At 38.0% G+C, this 22,857-nt stretch overlaps 4 protein-coding genes across 10 annotated transcripts; 3 read left to right on the forward strand and 1 right to left on the reverse strand.

The window, feature by feature from the left end:
* Positions 1 to 1,027: 1,027 nt before the first annotated feature.
* LOC138136269 (uncharacterized) lies at positions 1,028 to 6,946 on the forward strand. 6 transcript variants are annotated; one of them, XM_069055371.1, is made up of 14 exons: positions 1,028 to 1,247; positions 1,299 to 1,456; positions 1,618 to 1,652; positions 4,267 to 4,352; positions 4,406 to 4,456; positions 4,509 to 4,634; positions 5,074 to 5,172; positions 5,230 to 5,298; positions 5,348 to 5,415; positions 5,499 to 5,551; positions 5,607 to 5,709; positions 5,770 to 5,838; positions 5,896 to 6,120; positions 6,176 to 6,946. In XM_069055371.1, the coding sequence occupies exons 1-13, from the start codon at positions 1,167 to 1,169 to the stop codon at positions 5,918 to 5,920; spliced, it is 1,023 nt and encodes a 340-aa protein (XP_068911472.1). In that variant the 5' UTR covers positions 1,028 to 1,166; the 3' UTR covers positions 5,921 to 6,120; positions 6,176 to 6,946. The 6 variants fall into 6 exon arrangements, 5 of the variants coding, with proteins under 5 accessions (XP_068911472.1, XP_068911471.1, XP_068911470.1 ...); XM_069055370.1 differs by having other exon boundaries at positions 1,031 to 1,247; positions 5,893 to 6,120; XM_069055369.1 differs by having other exon boundaries at positions 1,056 to 1,247; positions 5,786 to 5,838; positions 5,893 to 6,120; positions 6,185 to 6,946.
* Positions 6,947 to 14,204: 7,258 nt separating this feature from the next.
* Positions 14,205 to 15,784, forward strand: LOC138137104 (uncharacterized). The gene is made up of 2 exons (XM_069056390.1): positions 14,205 to 15,071; positions 15,171 to 15,784. The coding sequence occupies exons 1-2, from the start codon at positions 14,205 to 14,207 to the stop codon at positions 15,666 to 15,668; spliced, it is 1,365 nt and encodes a 454-aa protein (XP_068912491.1). The 3' UTR covers positions 15,669 to 15,784.
* Positions 15,785 to 15,873: 89 nt separating this feature from the next.
* Positions 15,874 to 16,547, reverse strand: LOC138136271 (zinc finger CCHC domain-containing protein 10-like). The gene is made up of 2 exons (XM_069055374.1): positions 16,373 to 16,547; positions 15,874 to 16,325 (listed from the first exon to the last, which is right to left on the reverse strand). The coding sequence occupies exons 1-2, from the start codon at positions 16,402 to 16,404 to the stop codon at positions 16,001 to 16,003; spliced, it is 357 nt and encodes a 118-aa protein (XP_068911475.1). The 5' UTR covers positions 16,405 to 16,547; the 3' UTR covers positions 15,874 to 16,000.
* Positions 16,548 to 16,585: 38 nt separating this feature from the next.
* LOC138136270 (exportin-4-like) lies at positions 16,586 to 21,660 on the forward strand. 2 transcript variants are annotated; one of them, XM_069055373.1, is made up of 9 exons: positions 16,586 to 16,855; positions 16,901 to 17,287; positions 17,336 to 17,607; positions 18,100 to 18,384; positions 18,436 to 18,604; positions 18,660 to 18,964; positions 19,218 to 19,692; positions 19,739 to 19,911; positions 20,045 to 21,660. In XM_069055373.1, exons 1-9 carry the CDS (start codon positions 16,805 to 16,807, stop codon positions 21,312 to 21,314), a joined length of 3,387 nt encoding a protein of 1,128 aa, XP_068911474.1. In that variant the 5' UTR covers positions 16,586 to 16,804; the 3' UTR covers positions 21,315 to 21,660. The 2 variants fall into 2 exon arrangements, with proteins under 2 accessions (XP_068911474.1, XP_068911473.1); XM_069055372.1 differs by having other exon boundaries at positions 16,593 to 16,855; positions 18,436 to 18,607.
* The last annotated feature ends 1,197 nt before the right edge of the window (positions 21,661 to 22,857 follow it).

Raw genomic sequence — 22,857 nt, forward strand, 5'->3', positions numbered from 1 at the left:
TAACATGTCTTAAATAATTTGTTATGAAGGTTTGAAGAAAAAATAGTATATGTTATTCGGAGCAAAAATGGTTTTATGTGCTTTGGCTGGTTTGTCTGCCTCACTGCGTTCGGCAGCCAATCTACCAGCCGCAGCACATAAACCTTCATTTTTGCTCCTCATAACATAATATACTATTTTTTGCATATCCTAATGAAAATGGCACTTTTTTACACGCAAAATCGTAATGAAAGTAGCACTTTTTTACACGAAAAATCGTAGTGAAAGTAGTAGGTACTTTTTTGCATCATTTTATTCCATCTCCTTGGAGATCAAAGCATACCTATTTTTTTGTTGTAATTTTTTATAAATCCTTTTAGACCAAATTTCTCAACTTTTCCCGATATGCAAAAAATAGTGTCTACAACACGTTATGAAAGTCTCTTTTTTTGATTATCAAATAGTTATTTCTATTCGTAGAACTACAACTACAACTTTTTTTCACGAATTTGAAAATTGATTTACGAGTGCGTAGCCCGAATTAATCAAGCAAATAAGTGAAAAAAAGAGACTTTTACAACGTGTTGTACACACTATTTTTTTTGCATATTTTATGTAAGTTGAGAAATTTGGTCCAAAAGAATTTATCAAAATTACAAAAAAAAAATAGGTATGCTTTGACAATCATCTCCAAGGAAATTGAATAAAATGGTGCAAAAAAGTACTACTTTCACTACGATTTGTCGTGTAAAAAAGTGCTACTTTCACTACGATTTTGCGTGTAAAAAAGTGCCACTTTCATTACGATTACGATATGCAAAAAACATTTTTTAAATAAAATTCACGTAAATGTCAACATTGACAAGAGACAGTATATTCAATTACACAGCACGTTATCAGATTTTTTCCCTTATCTCTTCTTTAATTGATCGAATTGTACCATCAGTTTTTCCAATATTGGAAATAAAGATTATCGATGTCAGTCGGGAGTCTGTTAATTGTGAAACAGTTATTCACTATAATTATTTACTGGAAGTCGATTTCTATTTTGTTAATAACTATATATCACCTTATCTAATCATTTTATCAAATTTCACAAGAAGATGGCATTAAATAGTAATTACAAGTGTTTTTTTCTACATTTGACATCAGCACTCGCTATTTTAGTTTATTGATTAATAAGTTTTATGGCTTCCCCACTTTTTGACTTTGAAGAACATCTTCATTATTGTGTTGATTGCAATTGCTACTTTGTAGAAAATTCACCGGTGAGTGGTTCCCTTCAGAATTACAGTATTACTTCGATTTTACTTATGTAGGATGAACAATGCCCATTTTGCCTCTCCGAATGGGTGGCAGAAGTTTTAGACGGCGTCGAATATGAAGATGATCTTCAAGATGTGACAGAATCTCCAGTGGGACAATTTAGACAAGAAAACGCCTCTGAACAAGAGCGAAGGGACCCTGTAGAATTCCGGTATTTATTTAATTTTATTAATTCACTTTTATAATGCAAATTATCAACACTCTTGCCAACATAATTCTCTTGTACAATAATTAAAAGTGTTTAGTATCCCCAATTTTTTGGGTAGCAATTTTATTTCGTGTTTATTTGTTATCGCAATTTTTGTTTTTCAGGAATAGTCTAATCCCTCTAAGTGATATTGCGACATGTAAGTAGTATTTTTATAAAAAATGTACAATCACTTTTTTTTTAATATGAATACAGTTGGTTGTAAATAACGGGAACCGTCGGAATAAAATTGACACATTTTTACAATATTTTCCATAGTGTGAAACTTTCTTACGAGAGATAGGTTAGAATTATGGTCAAAATTCATCTTAAAATTATTTGATAGGTATTGTCAAATAGACAATTAATTGTCAATACAAATGGACAAAACCAAATTTACATTAGGAAATTTTTCATTTCCCATTTTTTTTTTGCAACCAACTGTACCTAACTATAGTATTGCCCTTATAACTTTTCATCTACTCCGCCCACATAAATTGACCAATGAGAATCAAAGCCAGATTCAATCTATAATTTTTCTTCACATTTGCCACGTAAAAAACTTAAGGTTAGAATTTTGCTGTCAAGTCCACACTTATTGTTTTAGGTTTTAAAAAATAAAATGTCATTAAGACAATTCCAATGTCAGATTTTTTTTTTCTGTGTATAGTGAAATTTTTTTAATAAACAATTGTCAATGTCAAAATTAAGTAAAAAACCACTCTGTACCACCCCAAAATGTGCACATATGGACCAGCTGTATAACAATTTGACACCAAATCATAGTTAAGGTTATGTTCATTTCACTTCCCGGACCTGTTTTCGCAAATTCATTTTCAAAACAAATTTAATGAGAAATCAGCGGAAATATTTTTCGAATTTGAAATAAAGTCTCGCTCGTCAGGGCGCAGGCTCAGTTAGATTAAAAAAATGTTGACACTCAGTGTGACTAATCGTATTATCATGAAAATCACTATTTGGTTCATACCAACATGATAACGTTTTGACAATTGTTTATTAAAAAATTTCAATTATAAATCAGATCGTCTTAACAACCTATTTGATTGGTAACTAAGAAAATGTAATGGGCGGGGCAGATAAGATGTTACGTTGTCCTTAGTATAATAAGGAACGTTTAGAAAAATGTGGTTAAAGCGTTGAACTCTGATATAAATCTTGGTTTGTTGGGCAACCAAATTTGTGAAATGATAAAAATGTTAATTTGATAACGAAAAAATTTCATTTAGATCGAACCTAAAATGTTGTACTCATAACCTCATTACTCATTACTTCAAAATGTATGTCATTTAAAAAATAAATCCGTATTACAGTAAAAACAATATCCACTAAAAGCAAACAGTTCTGGTACTTAAACCCTGTCCACATATTCAAAATTCACCACTACGTTCATTTATGTTGGTCACACAATAAATATCCCTATAATACCGTGCGATCGAAAATAAAAAAAATCGAGATGGCCATGATTAATACACTTCACTGGGCAGCACGTAAAAATGTCATTAATTACAATAGTAACTGTCATTCCGGACTTTCAAGGCACTTGCCTTGATTATTTTGTTTTTCTATACCTGAAAAACAACGTGTTCAAAAACAAGCCTGGCACAATTCCCGAATTAATGCAAGTAATTACTGATAACTGCAATTTAATTGATGTCCCAACTTTGCGAAGGTCATTTGAAAACATGAAGCGAAGAGAGTAGCATTATGTTTGGAAGCTGAAGGCAGACATTTCGAACATTTACTCTAGTTCGTAAATACGATTCGAGCTCCTCATGATTCTTTAACAACCGACAGGTCACACATAATGCACACCTTTATGAAAATCAAGATTTCAACGTTCTCAAAATCACTAACCTAACTTTTAAGACTGACATCAGATAATTGAAATCTTAACGAATTGTCAACTGAAATTATTGGTCACAGCCAACTCCAATTTTTTTTTTTCGATCTCACTCTACTATCTACCGGGGGACTTTTAATGATTGAGACAAATGTAGTGGGTTGGCACTCCCGAATAATTGGCACGGCTAGTTATTTGTCAAAGAGTTGTCTATTAATTCGCTTTCTGGGTTAAGATTGTAGAAATAAATAATAGCAATTTCTTTTGTTTCTTTTGAAGTGTCATATATGAATTTGACAGTCAAGTGTACCAACATAAAATCGTAAATGTGAACAAAATAATTTCAATCATTAAAAGTCACCCAGTATATGGTAACTGGAGATGACGCAGGTTGGTACAACTGAAGCGACAGTTCGAAAAGAAAGAAATGTTTTTAAAAACTTGCCTTAATACGATCTGTGCAACAAAGGAACAATTTAACTTAACTTTTCATTCTCCTAATGTCAAAACTCAACAGCGTTGCCACAAGTATCGTCAATGTAAATTGCGGTGTTGGTTGATATGTGAACATAAAAAAATCCGCTTGGACAATATGTATTGGGTGATTCAAAATGATTGTGGCCAAGTATGGCAACTATGTACGAAAATTTATGTGGCAACTGTGTGGGTAGGGTAGAGTTGATATTTCTTTGATAGTTCATAGTCGCACAATTTTGAAAACTGTCAAAACAATGTGTAATGATATCAAAAAAATTAAATGCACGCTTATGAAATGTCATACAAATGACAACTCTACCTCATCCACACAGTTGCCACATAAATTTTCGTACATAGTTGCCATACTTGGCCACAATCATTTTGAATCACCCAATATTTCAAAACAATATTTGCAGACTAATCGAATATATTCTAGTCTTAGGTAACAGACAAGTAGATCGTAGATCATATAGACAATTCCAGTGTCACGTATGTGACATTCAGTTTGGGAATTCATTTCCAGTAAGCATCTATTTTAATCATTTTATCGTTCATTTACGTAACGTTAATTATAGAGGTGCCCTCTATGTTCCGGTGAATTTGTTCAAGAAATTCTTCACGATGACGTAAGTCAAAATTAAAATCAAAGATTGACGCACAAAGATGCTTGATTTTTAGGGAAATTTCGAAGACTCTGCAAGTTCGTCAGAATCTTCATTTGACATTTCCCAACTCAGAAGACCACCACCACCAACTATACCAACACCACCACCACTACCACCACCCCCGCCATCACAATTGACCGGTTAAGAAAAACGATTTCTCTGTGTTTTTTTGTTTTGTTTTTTTCAGTCTTCCTCTGTGGTTGTTTCTTCTATTTCACTTTTCGTACTACCGGGTGATCAAAAAGGACTGTTTAAGTTGGCAATACAATTAAGAAAATTTTTTAATTGGGTTATTTATAACACTGCAACTGGATATGTTTTGTTGGTTTATTTGACAAATATCTGATATAGGTATAGCATTAACAACGACAAGCCACCAACAACCGGAAGTTACTCCTGTTATACGATTTAAAATACGATCCAGTGTTACCAACTTAAACAGTCCTTCTTGATCACCCCGTATTAGTGATTGACGTTCACTCTACATTCTCCTATTTCATTTCCCTTCATCATTATTATTATTAATTTTTCTTCACATCACACCTACCATAAGATGTTTTGATCGTTGTTTCGTTTTGGAACTCTCTGGAAACACTCCACCACCAAACAACGCAACTTCTCCCAATATAAATTTATTTTGCCACATTTGCGAAAACATTTTTGAAAATCCTTCAAGGGTGAGTCCAAACATTTGCAAATACCTGAATCAACAAAATTTGATTACCTTTCTACAGAGTCTATTCTGTCCCCACTGTTTGACTGACTTTATTGAAGAAGTGCACGATCTTCAAGGCGTTGAAACTGTAAGTCATTAAATAATCCAATTTTTACTTAACTAATGTACGGATTAAGAATTATTTGAGACCATCAGATGAGATACAAAGACCAACACCTTCAGTAGAAAGTCGTACCAAAGTACCGTAAGTGTTACAGAAAATGACTTCTCAGAGCGAAGTTATTTTCCAGAAAGCAATCACCACTCATTCGTAACTTACTGTTTTAGGATTTTGTCAAACATACGTCGATATATTTCCCGTCTAAGAAGAAGAATCAGAAGTACGTACATTTAGAGTTATCCACAACAGATTTGTTTTTAATGTGACACTTTCAGAATTTCTCCGACTTTCTTCTTCTGGGGAAAATGTAAGTCGTGCTAGTTCAGTAGTTCTGAGAGAGAGACCAACACATTCATTCGCAACTCGTACCGAAGTACCGTAAGTACGACACAATAGCAAAAAGTGACTTCATAGATTACAAACTAGATATCTCCAAAGCAATTTCTTTTTTCAGCACTTTACGAATTTCACGTCGACGTTTTGCTCGGCAAAGGAGATCAACCAGAGGTACCTACATTTACACTCGACACGCGTATCAAAGTCTCATGAAACATTTTGCAGTAGGTTTAGCGAGAATCCCTTCTTCTAGGAATAACAGATTAATACAAATTGTAAATATAAACTCGGCACAAAAGAACGATAACCCTCGGTGTACCATTTGTTGGGAGGACTTTACTGTAGGCGAGAGAGTTGCGTCGTTGCTTTGTAAGCACATGTACCACCAACTGTGTATAGTACCGTGGATCCAAGCCAACAGCACTTGTCCCATTTGCAGACGAGTTTATCCAGGTAATTTACACATTTCTTTAAATATCCATGTAGTCATGTTTTGATGATCTTTTAGAAAATACAGTATCGTATGGCTCTCCACTAAGAACAGAAGAAGGTCTACCACGTTTACAACACTAAATAACTAGTTCTTTGAAAGCAGTACTGATTTGTAAAAATAAGAACATTCGATGAACGGGGAAGTACCACCAGTCACAAAATAAACGCCGTATGGGTGCCTTTGGCCAACAAGTCTCCAGTTTCGCCATTTTTGATTTCCACCTCCATGAATGCTAGTTTCTTTCCAGTTTTGGTCACGCTGGCCTCTATTAGAACATCGTCGCCCTTTCTCGCACTCTTGAAGTAACTGCAATGAGGTTTTGGAGTACAAAGTACGCCCGGAGACCTGATTCTACCTGAGGTGTATTTCGACGGAAGCGTGTGGACCTGGTATTTTGGTACTCAAAGCGTATGCTGACACGCAATCTAGTAAAGTAGCAGAGAAGCCTCCGTGCATCGCTCCGAACGGATTAAGATGGTCCTCATCTAGTTTCAACCTAGCGCGGCACTTGCCATCACCGACTGACAATATGTTCACCTAAAAGAAGTACTAGAGGGAACCACTTCAACGTGAGGTCTTGTCTACCTTGTGGAGTACTTTGTCGAAAGAATTGGGACTGGTTTTCAAAAGGTTTAGAAGACCAGTGAGGTCTTTTATTATGCCTGATCGAATCATGGTACTTTTTGTGGTACTGCGATTCAACACCAACTGAGCACCACGGGGCAATTAATTGCACGATTTTAATATGCGTCGTAAACTTATAAAAATAAATATTTAATCACCTAACGCTGTCCGATTTAATGATTTCTTTAATTTATTTAAAGCATAATTAAACAATTATAAAGTGAGCTATGAGCAAGTAGAAAATAATAATAATAATAATAAAAATTTTATGAGTATGTACTGTCGCGAGCAATAAATTTTGGTCGTCAATGTCATTTCAAAATTTGGTTAGATTGTGACAAATTTAAAAAATTTCCCTGCCTGATTATGCCCACGTCAACAAAGTGTCAAAAAATTGAGAAAAAATGACAATTAATGTCATCCAACATGTTGATAGGTTATGATATTTACGACTGTTTTACAATGGAGCATTTTCGATTGCGTCAAAGATTGACCTTGACGACCAAAATGTATTGCTCGCGACTGTACATGAATGATAAGAATAGCAACATGAAGGATTAAAAGCAAAATGTTGTTTACAACTTGCTAAATAATTTGTTGTGAAAGATACTTTTTAGAATGCTGTAAGTACGAGACTTTTTGTTGTTTGTACAGTCGCGAGCAATACATTTTGGTTGTCAAGGTCATTTTTTGACGCAATCGAAAATGATCCATTGTAAAACAGTCGTAAATATCATGACCTATCATCATGTTGTATGACATTAATTGTCACTTTTTTCTCATTTTTTGACACTTTGTTGACAAGGGCATAATTAGGCATGGACATTTTTTAAATCTGTGACAATCTAATCAAATTTTGAAATGACATTGACGACCAAAATTTATTGCTCGCGACAGTACATATTAAAGAATAATAAGACAAACGCAAAGCGATTCTTGTTATTTGACAGGCGGGAGGCGGTAATTCATAATTTCAGGTTATGTTGGGTACCGTAATGAACAATGTGTCACTGTTAATCAAATTTTAACGCAAAAATGGTTTTTACTTCAGAATAGGTATAAAAGTTTCATCATTGAATCTTACTTTCGTAATGGTATTTTCAATAACGGAGAATGGGCACATAGCGCTGTTGCCTGTTCAGCCAAGTTTCGGCAAAAATTTCGAAATTTTGCCTTCTTGAGGGCAGATTTCTTGAATGTTCTGAGAAATACGGTTAGAGTGTTTCGTAAAACTACATAGAAGTGTAGAATATAAAAAAGGGGCTGGAAGATGGTATAGCAAATGGATAATAAAAATTGTTTTTATTTAAATAGAATTTAACCTCTACCAGACATACGTCAAAAATGTCAGGGGCTTCTTTGATCTAACTAATTGTTCATCGCACGGTAGTACAGAAATGTTCTTAGAGATAAAATCAAAACGAAACATGACATCACATGGTTTGCGCAGAAGACAAATGTGAGATTTGTAAATCAGTTGAATCCAAGCTTACGTATATGACAGTGGCGGAGTCAAAAATACAAAATAGATCTTTTGTTTACGCTATACAGGGTGTTAGGGGAATGTTCTGAAGATGAAGATAGTTTTCTACAACAAAAGTAGATGACCTCGGTGTAGAATTTCTTTCATCAGATGAAGAAAATTGTGTTTTGGTTGTTTTTATTAAAAAAAAAATTGTTTATGAATAAAATTGATGTAAAATTATGCTTACTAATGTACGCTAAGTAATTTGTTTTTTCCCCTAAACTGACGATTGTATGATACGCCACTGCCAGCGGTAAATTGGAGAGCGCGCATTCTAAGCTCCGCCCTGTCATGTTTCGTTTTGACTCTATCTCTATCACTTTATAGTCCAATTTTTACCCTTTTGAGGTGACGTCACGATTTCCTTCCTCGCTTTCTCTTTATTGAAACGACAGAAACAGAAAAAAACAAAAAAAAGGCATGTTTATTTATTGATGGTCACTTTGAGGTTATTTTATGCTCCTGTCAATTTGACAATTTTTAATTTCTTCCACTTATTACATTGATTACAAACATAACCTTTCGAAGCAATTGTCAACAAATTTGACACATTTATAGTTATTTATGATCAATTCAAATTTATTTCTGATCCTAGCTCAAACATACGTAAAGTTACTAGATAATGACGTCATCGCAAAAGGGTAAAAATTGGACTATACCTTGTAAAGTCCTCGTCTAGAAATAGTCAATTTTGACTTAAATTGTAAATCATTTTACAATAGGACAGCAAACCGTCTTATAACTACCATAATACCCTCTAACTTTATTGCCCCTTTGGTGTGCAGTGCCGACTCAAGGAAGAGCAAACATCAGGTAAAGTAACAGCCCCTATTTATTTATGGAATTATTTATGGTAGTTAAAGACGAATTTCTCTCCTATTGTCAAATGATTTACAATTTAAGTCAAAATTGACTATTTTTCGACGAGGACTTTACTTTACCACACCATTCAAGTGAATGTCATACGGTTTGAGGTTATTTACATTACTTATCTGAGGATTTTTTTAATTGTACATTACTTATTTATATCGAGCGATCAAATTAATTTGTTAATTTGTAATCGAGTCATCCATGGATTTGAATCCGTATGTCTTTTGCGATTGATATGTCGAGATCTAAGCTATGTTTCAAGCTGTGTTTATTGGAGCGTGGAGTTCAAGAAACGACATACGATTTCGGATTCATGGATAACTCGATTATGTATCTACAAATTAATTTGATCGCTCTTTACAATAATTAGTAGGTAAAAGTGTGTGTGTTACACGAGTCGTAAAAGTTTTTGCAATGTCAAATCAGAAAACTGAATTTTAAATTGTAATATTTTCAACAAAAAAAGAGATGAGAGGCGACCATGGAAAACAAAACTTTGGAAAACGGACGGCGTAGTGTCAATCATACGAATATCGATGATAATGTTTTGATGTTTTACCAACTCCAACAAAGTTGTGTGTGTAAATCCAGTGGGCATTTTCTTAATTTCCATTTCATGATCAGTATTGATTAGGATTCTGTGGTGAATATTTTGTTCTCGATTGGAAACCATTTTTTAAATGAAATTTACGTAAATGTGAAAGTTGACAAGTGACAGTTTATTAAGTTACACCACACGTGTTCAGATGTTTTGTCGATCCAATTTGTTTTAATTTGCAAATCGACAGTTCTAACTGCGATCTTTAAAATTAATCCACCAAAAATTTTAAAATGGAATTTTTGTACTAGTGGTTCGCATTATTAACTTTGTACAACTGGATTACAATACAAAGAACTTTACTATCTACTAAAAATAGTGCACAGTTTATTTCATAATTAGTGCATACCTACTGAGAGTGTTTCCAATAACGTTTTTTAATTAATAATTTTAATCGTGCGTCTAATTCCAAAGCAGTTAACAACGTTACGCTGTAAATTAATATGCTATTTTCATAAATCGTAATTCGACATTAACAAAAACCATCAAAATGTATCGTTTACGAACCAAGAAATGGAAACATGACGTAAAGAGATGATAAAGAGTGGTAGTAAAGGCGTCTTGCGGGATTGCACACTTGATTATAATGATAATGCATTTAATTAAATTATTTTTTTTGTTCGACACTGTCAGAATTTGAGAATTTTCTCCTGTGTGAACGGATTTTGATAAATTTGACAACTTGTCAAAACGAAACGTCAAGCTAATTTTAAAGATTTTTAGCGATTTGGAGCCTTTAAGGGGCTCGTCGAACAAAAAAATGTTGTATTCAACTCGTTCTTGTGTAATTTGGGCTTTTTTTGGCACTCGTGGACCTTTAAAACTCTCGTTTCACTCGAGTTTTAAACAGGTCCACTCATGCCAAAAAAAGCCAAAATTACACACGAACTCGTTAAATAAATAACTATTAGATGAGTGGTAACGAAATGGAGTATTTTAACTATCTAGGAATTCTTCTCTTGCAAATAATACAACATCTAAAATTAGATCAGGATGAGATGTACATTTTTAATTGTTTTGAATTAAGTTAACATGGAAAGGGAGATTGACAATCAATAATAAAAATATTTCAGGTCCCAGGACGAACAAAGGGAATACTTACAATCAACTAATCAATAAAATATTATCTACATACATTTTGTTTCAGGGGTGGTATATTTGGTGGTGGAGTGCTGAAGCTTAAAGCCTTTTTAGCCTTAGGAATTAAATATTTCATTTAACAATTGCGCATCTTAAGTATGACTAACAATATGTGCAATAAAAAAAAAAATTAACGTGTTGGGTGTGTTTTTCATTCTTCCTTGTTTTCTTCTTCTTCTTCCTTCTTGGGCCCTTGATGATGGCTCTCTATGTCTATAGAAAGAAATGGCATATTTTTGTAATCGGACTTGAAACACTTTTGAGTCCAAGGAGTTGAAATGTCCAGGCGGCTTGACCGAGTCAAATGTAAGGTCATTTGAAGCATTTCACATGATTTATTTATCAATAATTACACGACATATTTAATAATTAAATTATGTATCCCTATTAAAAAAAGCTTCCAAAAATAAATGAATTCATGTCCGATTTTTTTTTGTGATCCGCTTGAAGATGTACACAGTGTCCCTAAAAAAGAAGACGAGCCCGCAGCTCCCTTATTTATCGGATGATTTTAATTATCTATGCACCAAATTAAATGGTTGTGAATAGGCTACAAGATGGCCTACTAAATTCATGTATACCCCTAAGGGGTTCAAGGTTAAACTATCAAAAAAAAAAATCAAATGGGAACACATACTTTTTGTAGAAATTCTGATAGAGATTTTTATTCTGAAAACAACAATGAATCATAAATATAAACTCGCAAAAAAATAACACCTAATTTTGAAACAAATGACGAGCACCAAGCGAGAAGCTATCAAAATGCATTGCGTTACAGTGAAATAACCAAATTAAGTTAGCTGGAAAAACAAATGACAAATAATAACATAGGGATTGCGCAAAGATGCCGCCAATGTTTATCGCAAAATGGAGCGCACAGACGATAGTAAGGTTTTTTTTTTTGTATTTTTGTTATGTAAGTGTATACCTACTTGTGATGATACATTGTTGTTTTCAGAATAAAAATCTCTATCAGAATGACTAAAAAAAAAAGTACAAGGTTATTCACTGCCGATGAAAATTTCGTTATATGCAACCCAAAATACAAGAAACCCCTAGAATTTGATATTTTGTTTAATTCGAAATAAATTAGCAATCCAAGTAGTTTGGCGAATAAGATTAATCATTCTCTTTCTCTTTATTGAGGTTATGAGCAAAAGTTAATATAAATGTGAAAACTGACATGACAGACAATAAGGGCCAGCAATCATTGATTTAAGTATTACTTTTTATAAATTTCGGAAGCTAGAAACCATTGGAAATAGTTTCATCGGAAGTCTCTCGTGACTTAATCCTGTATATGTTCACATTTGAAAAAAACTATTTTGACAGTTTACCATTGAAACCCTTCGGGCTATACATGAATTTATTAGGGCCTTTAGTAGCCTATTCACAACCATTTAATTTCGTGTATAAATAATTAGTCCTCCTATAAATAAGGGAGTTATGGACACGTCTTCTTTTTTGGGGACACCTGTATATTTTTTGTGATCTACTTGAAGGTGTATATCATTCTTCTACTCTGTAGAAGGACTTTCTGTGCTTAACACAGGTGCCAAACTCGACTTCGTCTCGGTCTTCAATTTCTGGTCTTAGCAAAAAAAAGATACACTTTTACTCTTAATGATATAATTAGATCGATTCTGTAACTTCGTCTCTATGAAACTATGTCGCTTGCAATACATTCATTATGCAACATGATCAACAAAATAAAAAAGATAAGAGGCGGCTGTGGAAAACAGAATTTCTGAAGACGTGCTGCGTAACTTAATTGCCACTTGTCAATTTTGACATTTATGTGAATTTTATTTTAAAAAATGGATTCCACTCGATATAGGATATGTATCTGACTCTGAAGTTGCGACTAATAAACCGATAATATTCAATATTTCACCGAAGGGACACCGTTTCATTGTAATTTTATCTTAAAATTAATTTACAATATTGTCATTTTTGTCTCATTCATAATTCTTGTCAAATCAGGTAGAAACTCCGAACGAATATTTAATCTCTCATGTTCTTAGTAAATTCAGATTTAATCGTAATACTTTGGGAAATACAACTATACAATGCCGCTCCCTGTATTTGGTGAATATAATAGTTTTATTAGTCGGCTTCAGAGTCAGATAAATAATGTCCTTATATTTTCTTAGCGAGATTGATACGGATACCGACTTATTGAAAATTGTATTCTGTTGTCAAGGAATGAAGCGATGTCGCTAATAGTATATTATGCAACAAGTTTTATAAACGACACTTTAGGCACGAGTTTTATAAACGAGTGTCTAGAGAACGTGTTACATACTATACTTTTTCTACGACCAAATAAACAAATGAAACAAGCAACTTTTTTATTAAACGTTAATTTAATAGTATATTAAAGGAGTTTTATAAGGGTTGATTTAGCGCACACGAGTCCCAAGTGTAAAAAACGAGCCGTAGTGGAGTTTTCTATGGGACGAGTCCGCCAATGCCCTTATAAAACGAATGTTTAATGTTATTTTTTAGAATTTGCACCCTTGTGTTAATTTTTAAATAAAAAAATTAAATTTTCAAATTCTAGGGAATTTTGTATTAATTGGTAATTCAAGGTAACGGATGCAACTACATCTGCAATAGATGTTAAAAAGTAGAGTTTGAACATTAATATTGGAAGTTTTTTGGTGTAAATGACAATAATACACTGAAATATTGATAAAAATTTTCTTAGAGATCTATTAAACCACGAGTGCTTTAATAGATAGCCCTAAACGACTCCAAATTGAATACAATAATAGACCTATTAGAGACGCAAACTGAAGTAATGTTGTTATTAGAGAAGTTTATATTATTGCGATACGCCCTCTTATATTTGAACATTTTTGGAAGCAAATTTATTTATTTTCGAGGCGTTAGGTATTAAATTCAAATTATTGGAAAAACGATAATCAAACTGTCGTTTCAGTTGTACCAGTTTTCATCTTTCTCGGTTGCTTTAGGGTTTACTGTTTAACCCGCAGATATCTACAGAGACCTTCAGTACTGCACAAGAAAGCTGTACAAAGATGAGATAATGTGACAAAGATACATTTATAAATAAATATTTATTCTGTCTAGATTTAGGTCTGATTCTGTTGGTTTTTTTTTTGCATTTTGACCCAAAGTAGTGAACTTGTAAAAAGAACAAAAAATCCCTCGACCGTTATCTTGCCAAACCAGAAAATCCTTCGGCTCTTTGAAAAAAGCGCACGATAAGTTCTTATGATTTGAGATTTATTCAGTCGACAATAAGTTGCGAGGCCCTCAACATGGCCGTACAAAATCCAACAAACCGCGTGACAAGAGAGCAACTGCAAACATGGTTGGGGCAAATGTTCGACGACTACGGCATCCAGCGCCCCAATGTTGAGATCACCATAATGGGAACGTCCAATCTAGGTGACGGTTTGTTATCCGACGTGACTTTTATCGAGCTGTACGTGAACGATACCGACCCGAACAACCCGAACCAAAGCAAGAAGAAGAGAAAAAGAAGGAGGAGGCCGAAGCCGAAGTCTCCTTACAAAGGGCTGCCGCGTCGCATGGCCGTCAAGAATTACAAAATCGGTCCGGCCATGCGCGAGATGGTCCCGTTCGCCGCCATGGGCAAAAACGAGCGCGACTTCTACACCAAGATCTACCCTCTGTTGAAGGGCACCCAGCAACACTTCCACGTTCCGGAGAATCGCATGTTCAAACACGTGCCCGAGCTGTACTACTTCAACCTGAACATCCCCGACAGGGAGGTGTTTGCCTTCGAGAACTTGCACGAGCTGGGCTACAGGATGCACAACCGGAAGGAGCCCATGGACTTGGCCCACATGGAAGTGGTGCTGGATCTGTACGCGAGACTGCACGCTGTAGCTTTCGGTCTTAAGGACCACAACGAGCTGGCCTTTTGGCTGTTCAGCAACGAGCTGGGCAACGTCATGGTGGATGTCTCACTCGAAGAGATCCTCCAAGAACGAACCTACTTCGCCAACTTGAGGAACATGGCGGCGAACATCAACGCCGGAGATCTTACCAACGCCTTCGACCTGTTGTCCACGATGATGCACGCCACCGATCCCTGCCCTCCAGAGTGCGTCTTCATCCACGGGGACTGCGAAAACAACAACTACTTCTTCAAGTACGCGGTACGGACTGTTCGAGTGTAGCCAGTACGCGATCCTATTTGACATATTTTCCCCCAAACACCCTTCACACGACACCATTACAATTTTTGCCGTTTCCAGGAGGACGGCACCATCGAAGACGTTCGATTGTTGGATTGGCAATTCTGCAGAATGGCCCCGCCCCTCTACGACGTCTCCTACTTCATCTTCGCCAACTTGGACCCCAACAACCTCCGACACTTCGATCACCTCAAAGACCACTACTACGACCGTTTGTCGTCGTACATGAGGTACTACGATCTGGACAGCAGGAGCGTTTTTTCCAGAGAGGCCTACGAGAATCAGTGGCGACAGTACGCCAGGTTCGGGGTCAGGATGATGTTCTCGGTCGTGAAGAATCTGCTCGCGGAGGACAACGAGATCAACGACTTGGAAACCATCGCCCAGAACAGGGCAAATCGCGTCCCCGGGGAGGTGTTCGACATTGAGATGCCTGAAATACCGACCGCGTGTGTCTACGGCAACGAGCTTTTGCAAAGATGCCGACAGAGGACTTTCCCGATATTGCGATTCGTCGTCAGGAGGAATTTGTTAAATATGAACATGCAGAACTTGTAGATGTCGACATTTCGTCTGAGCGTTGTGAATGTTTTACCTAGTTTTAATTATTATTTTAATTACCATTTTATTGCTGCCATTTTAAATATCTACTTGAAATATATCGTTTACACTGATCACGTGTCTGAACTTGTTTGGGACCTCTGGTACGTACGATTTCGATCTCACCCCGTATATGAGCGCGACAAATCGAAATAAAAACCAATTTCATTTTATACATTTTATTGAAAAATATTAAACTGTCCGCAGTATTTCCGTGGAAATAAAGCAATACAAAGTAGTCAGTAACTTAACAAGAAGAGCAGTTTCAATAAATTATTCGTCGTCATTCTTTAAGGTTCTGAATCAGACGACGAACTGTCACTGTCGGTACTGCTACTACTGCCACTGCTGCTGTCCGTACTGCTACTACTGCTGCTATCAGAATTGGAACTGCTCTCTGTCTTACTCTTCTTCTTGTCAGCCCCCTTAGATTTGCTATCAAGGCTGTTCTTCAACGCGGCCTTCTCCTCGCACAGTTTCATCCGTTTCCGCAACTGATGCGTTCTCGACGACCTGTGCAAGTATTTTCTCTGTCCTTTACACTCATAGGACCAGTGCCCATACTCTAGACACTTCTGGCACCGAATACCTTGCGGAGGAACTACAGGTTTGCGCCTGAAATAAAAAAGTTAGTGTGTCACTTTCCAAGTGTAGAAACTCACTTCGTTCCCAGTTTGGTCTCGTTATTAATCATTTTGTTTACCAAAAATAAAATAAGGTTATGTCGGAAAAAAATAATAACACATGATAAATGACAGATGACACTTTTAGAAAATGGAGGAAGAGAGAGAGCGACGATTGGATTGTCAATAATGACTGCAAAATTGTAGAGGCAAATGTCGATCAATATTTGCGTGTTGGTTAAGTAGAGCACGTTTGGTTTGTAGAGGGGTTAGAGTTTTTGCGGTGGGACAAATCCAGCGGCCCAAATTTCGAAATTTAAGTTTTCTCCGTCCTTGTCGCTCTCAGAGTGGGGCGCCATTCGACCTAACCTCAATGTTTGAGGAGTAATCAACAGAATAACAGGACAAAAGAAGTCGCAGTTGAGTGTAATCCTCTTAAATGTGTCAAGCTTCGCGAGCAAATCATTCAAGATGAATGAAAATCTAATTTCCGAGCTGGAGTCGGCCGCCGCGATCATAATGGTGAGATTTGCGAAACCCCCTTCGCGTATACAGCGTTCTTTTCAGGCGCCCCCGAATCTGGTGACCAACGAGCAACGACACAACGCCGAATACATATTCATCAACTTCCGCAAGTTCAAGTCGCCGTTCGTGATATGTCGAGAGATTTTGGACAACTGCCAAGTCCACTATGTATTGTTCGAAGCCGCCGAAACCCTCAAAAGTGCCCTTATCCGCGAATGGTCGTTTCTCCTGGACTCGGACAAATTCTCGCTGAGGCAATACTTGATGCACTACATCACAACGAAGCAGGTGCCAGTTTTCGTCCGGGACAGACTCTTGCAAGTTATCGCCATCATGGTGAAGAGGGCCAGTGTGGAGGACGGGGGCCGAGAACGCGCCAACATTTTGCAAGAGGTGGAGAGCATCATTCTGAACGCCGAATCAGAGAAGGTCAGTTGAAGTGGGAATACGTCACACGAGGTAATCACGCTTTTGCAGAAAATTCTGGGATTCAATATTATTGCAAATCTGATGCAAGAGTACGCCAGCACTGTTAAATCGACAGACGTGGGGTTACCCTGGGAGGTGCATTTCAAGGCCAAGAAACAGTTTGAATCAACAGATTTGAAAAGAATTTTTCAGTTTTGCATCCAACTTTTGTCTGAAGTGGTTAAAAATGATCCTCCTTATCCTGATAACGTGCTAGAATTAACTCGGCACATTTTGAAAGTGACCGAAAACGTGCTCACTTGGGGCTACATCTCACCATTACATATCCTTTTGTGCTAAGCCCCAAATCTTGCATATACTGGGTGGCGCTCTTTTGTACAGACCACATCTACAGAGATGTCATACAAAATTTGTCCTGACATCAAAGATCCACCAACATCGCAATTTACCCAAAAGTAAACGTGGGAACGTTGTATAATTTTGATTTAGAGGAAAATGAAAAGTTAGGTTATGTGAACGTTGTTTGTCAGTTGGTACGTATAAAATTAAAATAAAATTGAATCAAATTTTTATTTTTGAAGCAAACTTCTTTATTGGATCAATTTGATAATGAACATGTTTCAGCCGTGCCAACTTGTATTGTTTTCAGTTACTACATATTTTTATGGGGATATTTTTTGTTTAACGAACATAACTCAATAAATGGCGGATCTTTGATGTATGAACAGACTTTATTTGATCTTTCGGTATCGTCAGAAGTGACTGCAACTTTGTAAAAAAAATTCCTACAATTATTTTTCTTAATGACGAACACTGCCCAAGAGACTGATTAGCATATACGAATCGGTGTATGAAGCGGATCAAGCTCCCGCTTTGAGGCTGTCAGAGAGCTGGTCCGAAATAATTTTGTCCCCTCAGCTGTTGCCCCTCATGTTCCAAGTTTTCTGGAAGGTAAAGGAATACGAGGGACTGTCTCACCACGCTTTGACGTGTTTAGTACAGTTGGCATCACTGAATGGGAGCGTAGTGTCGAGCGACAACATCAGACTGGAATATTTAAAATCTTACATGGAAAATTTTTCAAAGCTCGTATCGAGGTACAGTTTGTTTCTTTGAAAGTTACTTGTTGACATTGGACGCTTTTACAGTGTGACAATCAAGAACAAAGAATCACTCGGTGTATCTAACATAGTGAAAAAACTTATTCTGTTTTTCATCAACGACATCCAGAAGTTGCCGACGCAGCTGCAGGACTCATATTTGGACGAACTGACCCGACTGACGTGTTCGTTCTGTAAAGGAGCAGCTCTGGAAGATGTGGTAACGAATTAGCGTCGCAGTTTTTCCCTGTTGATTTTATTTGCGGTGTTAGTCTTCAGACGAAGAAAAATTCTACAACGACTCTTTCGACAATATGATGGAGGCCTGGACCAGCATCCTTCAGGAGTACGCGGTCAACTCAAACGGCAATATACAGGAATGTGCGGTGCAAATATTCAACACTTACATACAGTTTCACCTGGCGCCACCCGACGGCTCCAGACAGAACAACGACAACGAGGTGCAAGAGATCGAGGACAACGAGGACATCGACAGGATCTCCTTCAAGGACCAGCTGCAGACGGTCGGCATGTTCGGCAGGATCATACCGGCGCACGCTTTGCCCATCATATACAAGTGAGTGAGAATGGGGAAATGGTAGAATCGAGCGAAACTGAAGACGTTAGCAGTACTGTAACGTTGAGACAAGACTTGACAGTAATGACAGATTAATTTAATTTGACAGTTGTAGTCGGGCAAATCGTTGTTCGTTGTTTTTCATGGCCAGCTGGCCTTTTGTACATTTTTACAAATGTCAATCATGCGGGTGCCACCTGGTGGTCGTGCCGCGAACCGAAGAGTTTCATTTGTTCCCCCTGTTTTCTCGCAGATTGCTGGAGGTGAACACGGAAAAGCTGAAAATGAGTCTGCAGTTGATGGAGTCGCGAGCGATGAACATGTCGGAGTCGACGAACCTGGACAACCTCTTCGAAGACATCCACTGGGTCATACTCATCGCCGGTCACATCCTGTGCATGGACAGCGACGGAGAGACCCCCATGATACCTTCGGAGATGATGCAGTACAGCATAGACCAGCTGAGACAGGGCAACACGAGTCTCGAATCTAGTCTGAACGTGTTGGCCGCCGCCCACCAGATCAACAGCGTCCCCTCCGACATCGACCGTTGCGACCACATCGTCAGGATAGTATCGGACATTTTGAAACTGTGCGTGGTGGAGAACTCCGCAGCCGAGGCCAAGTTGGGTCATTTCATGAGTCCCGAAGTGAGCTCGACGATCATGTGGTTCTTGAAGCGTTGGTGCCTTTCTTATCTCCTCCCAGTGGAGAATTACTACCAAGAGGTGAGTCGCGCTAGTGGGGGAGCACGTGGTAGAGTTGTGGTTTTAGGTCAGTCCCATTTTGGTCGGTGCCGTGGGGAAAGACACGGAAGGGGCGATTTTCGTGGTGAATTTTATCCTGGACAAGATTTACTCCAACATTTGTCATTTCCACTCGGAACCGATTCTCTTGAGGGACACGGTGGATCTGCTCACGGCCCTCGTCTGCATCAAGCAGAAGCAGTAAGTAAATCTGTTGTTGTTAAGTTTGACAGGTGACAGTTAGAGTATGCTGTGCAATCAATCGGGGTGCGTTCCAAATGTAAAAGTACAATAATAATAATAATAAGTGATTGTTTTAAAAATCAAATTAAAGGTCGTTGTGCATCGTCAAGAGCAAGAGCTTGTGGAACGTGATCGGCCTCCAGGAGAAGTTGACACCTGGACGTCTGCCGTCCAACATCCGTCGGGACCTCTTCAAGAGTTTCGTCCTAGCGGGGGTGGCGTTGCGCGACGTGCAAGAACTGAACGGCTACTTCGACCAGATCCTGCGCCCCCTCAAGCTGCGCTTCGACAACATGATCACTCAGGAGACCTTCCGGGTGAACTACCACAAAGAGGAAGTCCAGAAGGAAGTGATAGACGTGTTGGAGAGCTTCATCGGGATCGCCAAAGGGTCGCACATGTCCACCGTCCAGATCCTGTTCCAGTTCTTGGCGCCGATGCTGGCCGAGCTGCCGAAAGTCCTGACCTTCTACAACAACTACCAGGTGGTGGTCCAGCTGATCTTGGAGTTGTTCGGACAGTGCGCCAAGAACATGCTGTGCTACCTGTGCCAACTCGACAGCAAGAAGTTGTACGAGAGCACCTTGGCCACGGTGCAGGCCTACGCCAAGTGCAATTCGAACAAGTTCAGCGGGGAGAGTCTCGCCGAAGAGAACAGTTTCCAAGATTTGGCTCTCATTCTGGATCTGTTGACGTTTATCCTGTCCAAAGATTGCATCGATTTGTGTCCGAACGACGAAGAGGTGGTCACGGTGACGGCGTCGGACGTTTCACTCTTCGGCCTCAACTTCATCATGCCCCTGATGACTGTCGACCTGCTCAAGTATCCGAGCCTGTGCTCGCAGTACTACCGACTGCTCGTCCTCATCAACGACATCTACCCCGAGAAGATCTGCAACCTCCCGCAGAACCTGTTCCAGCAGCTGCTCAGCTCGATAGAACTGGGGCTGACGCAGTTCGGCTCGGACATAGCGCAGGCCTCTCTCGACTTCATCCAAGGCATGGCGTCCTACTTCTTCAGGAATTCGCTGCAGCAGTCCGCCATCTGCCAAGCGATGAAACCCTTTCTCAAGATGCTCCTGGATCTGACGCTCTCGCACCAGATCAACTCCGACTTGATGAGCTCCGCCAGCACATGCATCTACGCACTCATGTGCTGCTACGAGGAGGAGTACAAGATGCTGGTGGAGAGGCTGATCAAGTCGCAGAGCGACCCGCTGGTGGCGGACAGGCTGGCGGCGGCGTTTCACAATCTCACGTTGAACGTGGCGATGAGCGGCGAGCGACAGCCGAAACTCAAGTTCAGGGACAATTTCGACAAGTTCATCGCCAACGTGCAGGGCTTCCTGCTGGTCAAGTAGACGAGGTCAAAACGACGCGTTTTTCGATATTTTTATGTTTTTACGACGTCGAGTCCCGTGCTCGTCGACACGACTCGGTGAGGAAGAAATTTCAGTTTTTCGGCGGGATCACGGGACGAGTTCTAGGTCTAGACAGATGTTAAAGTTGAGCCTAGCTACATATTTATTACACCCGATCGACTACTGAACATCCAGTATTCTCGTTTTAATAGTTCTGTTCTTGTATTCTAAACACTAACGTTGGAAATGTTGGCAACTGTCAAAATTGCGACTATATTTTTATACAGTAACTGCAACGACTCTGTTATACACTTTATACCCAATAAAGGTCCTCCATTTTTCTAAATTTGTTCGTTTCTTGTGACAACTTCTTCAAATCAACACGTCTGCAGTGACGACCAATGAATTTTGGCCTTCAATGTTATTTGTGTATGATGGAAAATGCTCATCAACTTGTACAGGGTTATTTACGTAAGAGTACGAGCCTAACATGCATGCAACCCACATTACACTACCGGCACCGTGTTTTTGTAATGTAAATGTAATTTGGGTTGCATTATAAGCTAGTACAGCTCGTACTCTTATGTGAATAGTCCTGTATGTTCATTTTCTAATGTAGCACCTCTAATTTGAGAAGTAACAATTTACAAAATGTCATGACTACGATCTGAAGAGTAAAAACATTGGAGAAGAGTTAAACTAAAAAAGAACTGTCAGTGACGTCTAAAATAATACTACTATTATGTTGGTCATTAAAATGAATTAAAGGAAGTACCTAATTTGATTTTCCTTAAAAAAATTATACATGTCAGGCAAGATAGATAAGGGAGGCTATGGAAAATAAAACTTTTGCGTTGCCTCAATAATACAGTAATGGCAATGATTATCTGGTTTGCGTTAAACGCTTACCGTCTCCCTCATACGTCAGTACTCTGGTAGGTACGGTATCGTAGAACCATTTTTTAAAATAAAATACACGTAAAAACTTCAAAATGTCGTAAATGACAACTGACAGTTTATTAAGCAAGACGTTCGTAGAAATTTTTTTGTTTTCCATAGCCGTCTCATCCATTTCGCGTTGATCATATTGTCCATCGAATATGCAACCAACAAAACACCCAATCAGCATTTCTATACTCCAAAAAGCAATTTTAAAACAAATTATTTTAGTGTTGATGAGAATTTAATACTGTTATTTGATCTAAAACTAATTGAGCAGTAGTTTTGAATGTAAGTTAACGCATATTTTATGTGACCTACTCGTTTATCTCTGACATGTCAAACTCGACAAAAAAAAGATCCGAAATGACACCAAAAATCAGAGATCTGGCAAGTGTGTTAAATTACATAAAAGGAAGAAAAACATTTGACCGAGTTTTGAATAAAGTAAGTGACTAGTAAATGCGTTACAAGAGGAAAGTACAAATTTTTGCAATTTACCGGGTTAACAGTAACTATGAAGTGTCAAAATTGATAAATTTTAGATCTGTCAGATGCTCATGGCAATATTTGATATTGTCCGCATATTGCCGTGATGTTGCAT

This window comes from Tenebrio molitor, chromosome 8 (genome assembly GCF_963966145.1).
Source record: "Tenebrio molitor chromosome 8, icTenMoli1.1, whole genome shotgun sequence".
In the NCBI taxonomy this organism is placed as follows: domain Eukaryota; kingdom Metazoa; phylum Arthropoda; class Insecta; order Coleoptera; family Tenebrionidae; genus Tenebrio; species Tenebrio molitor.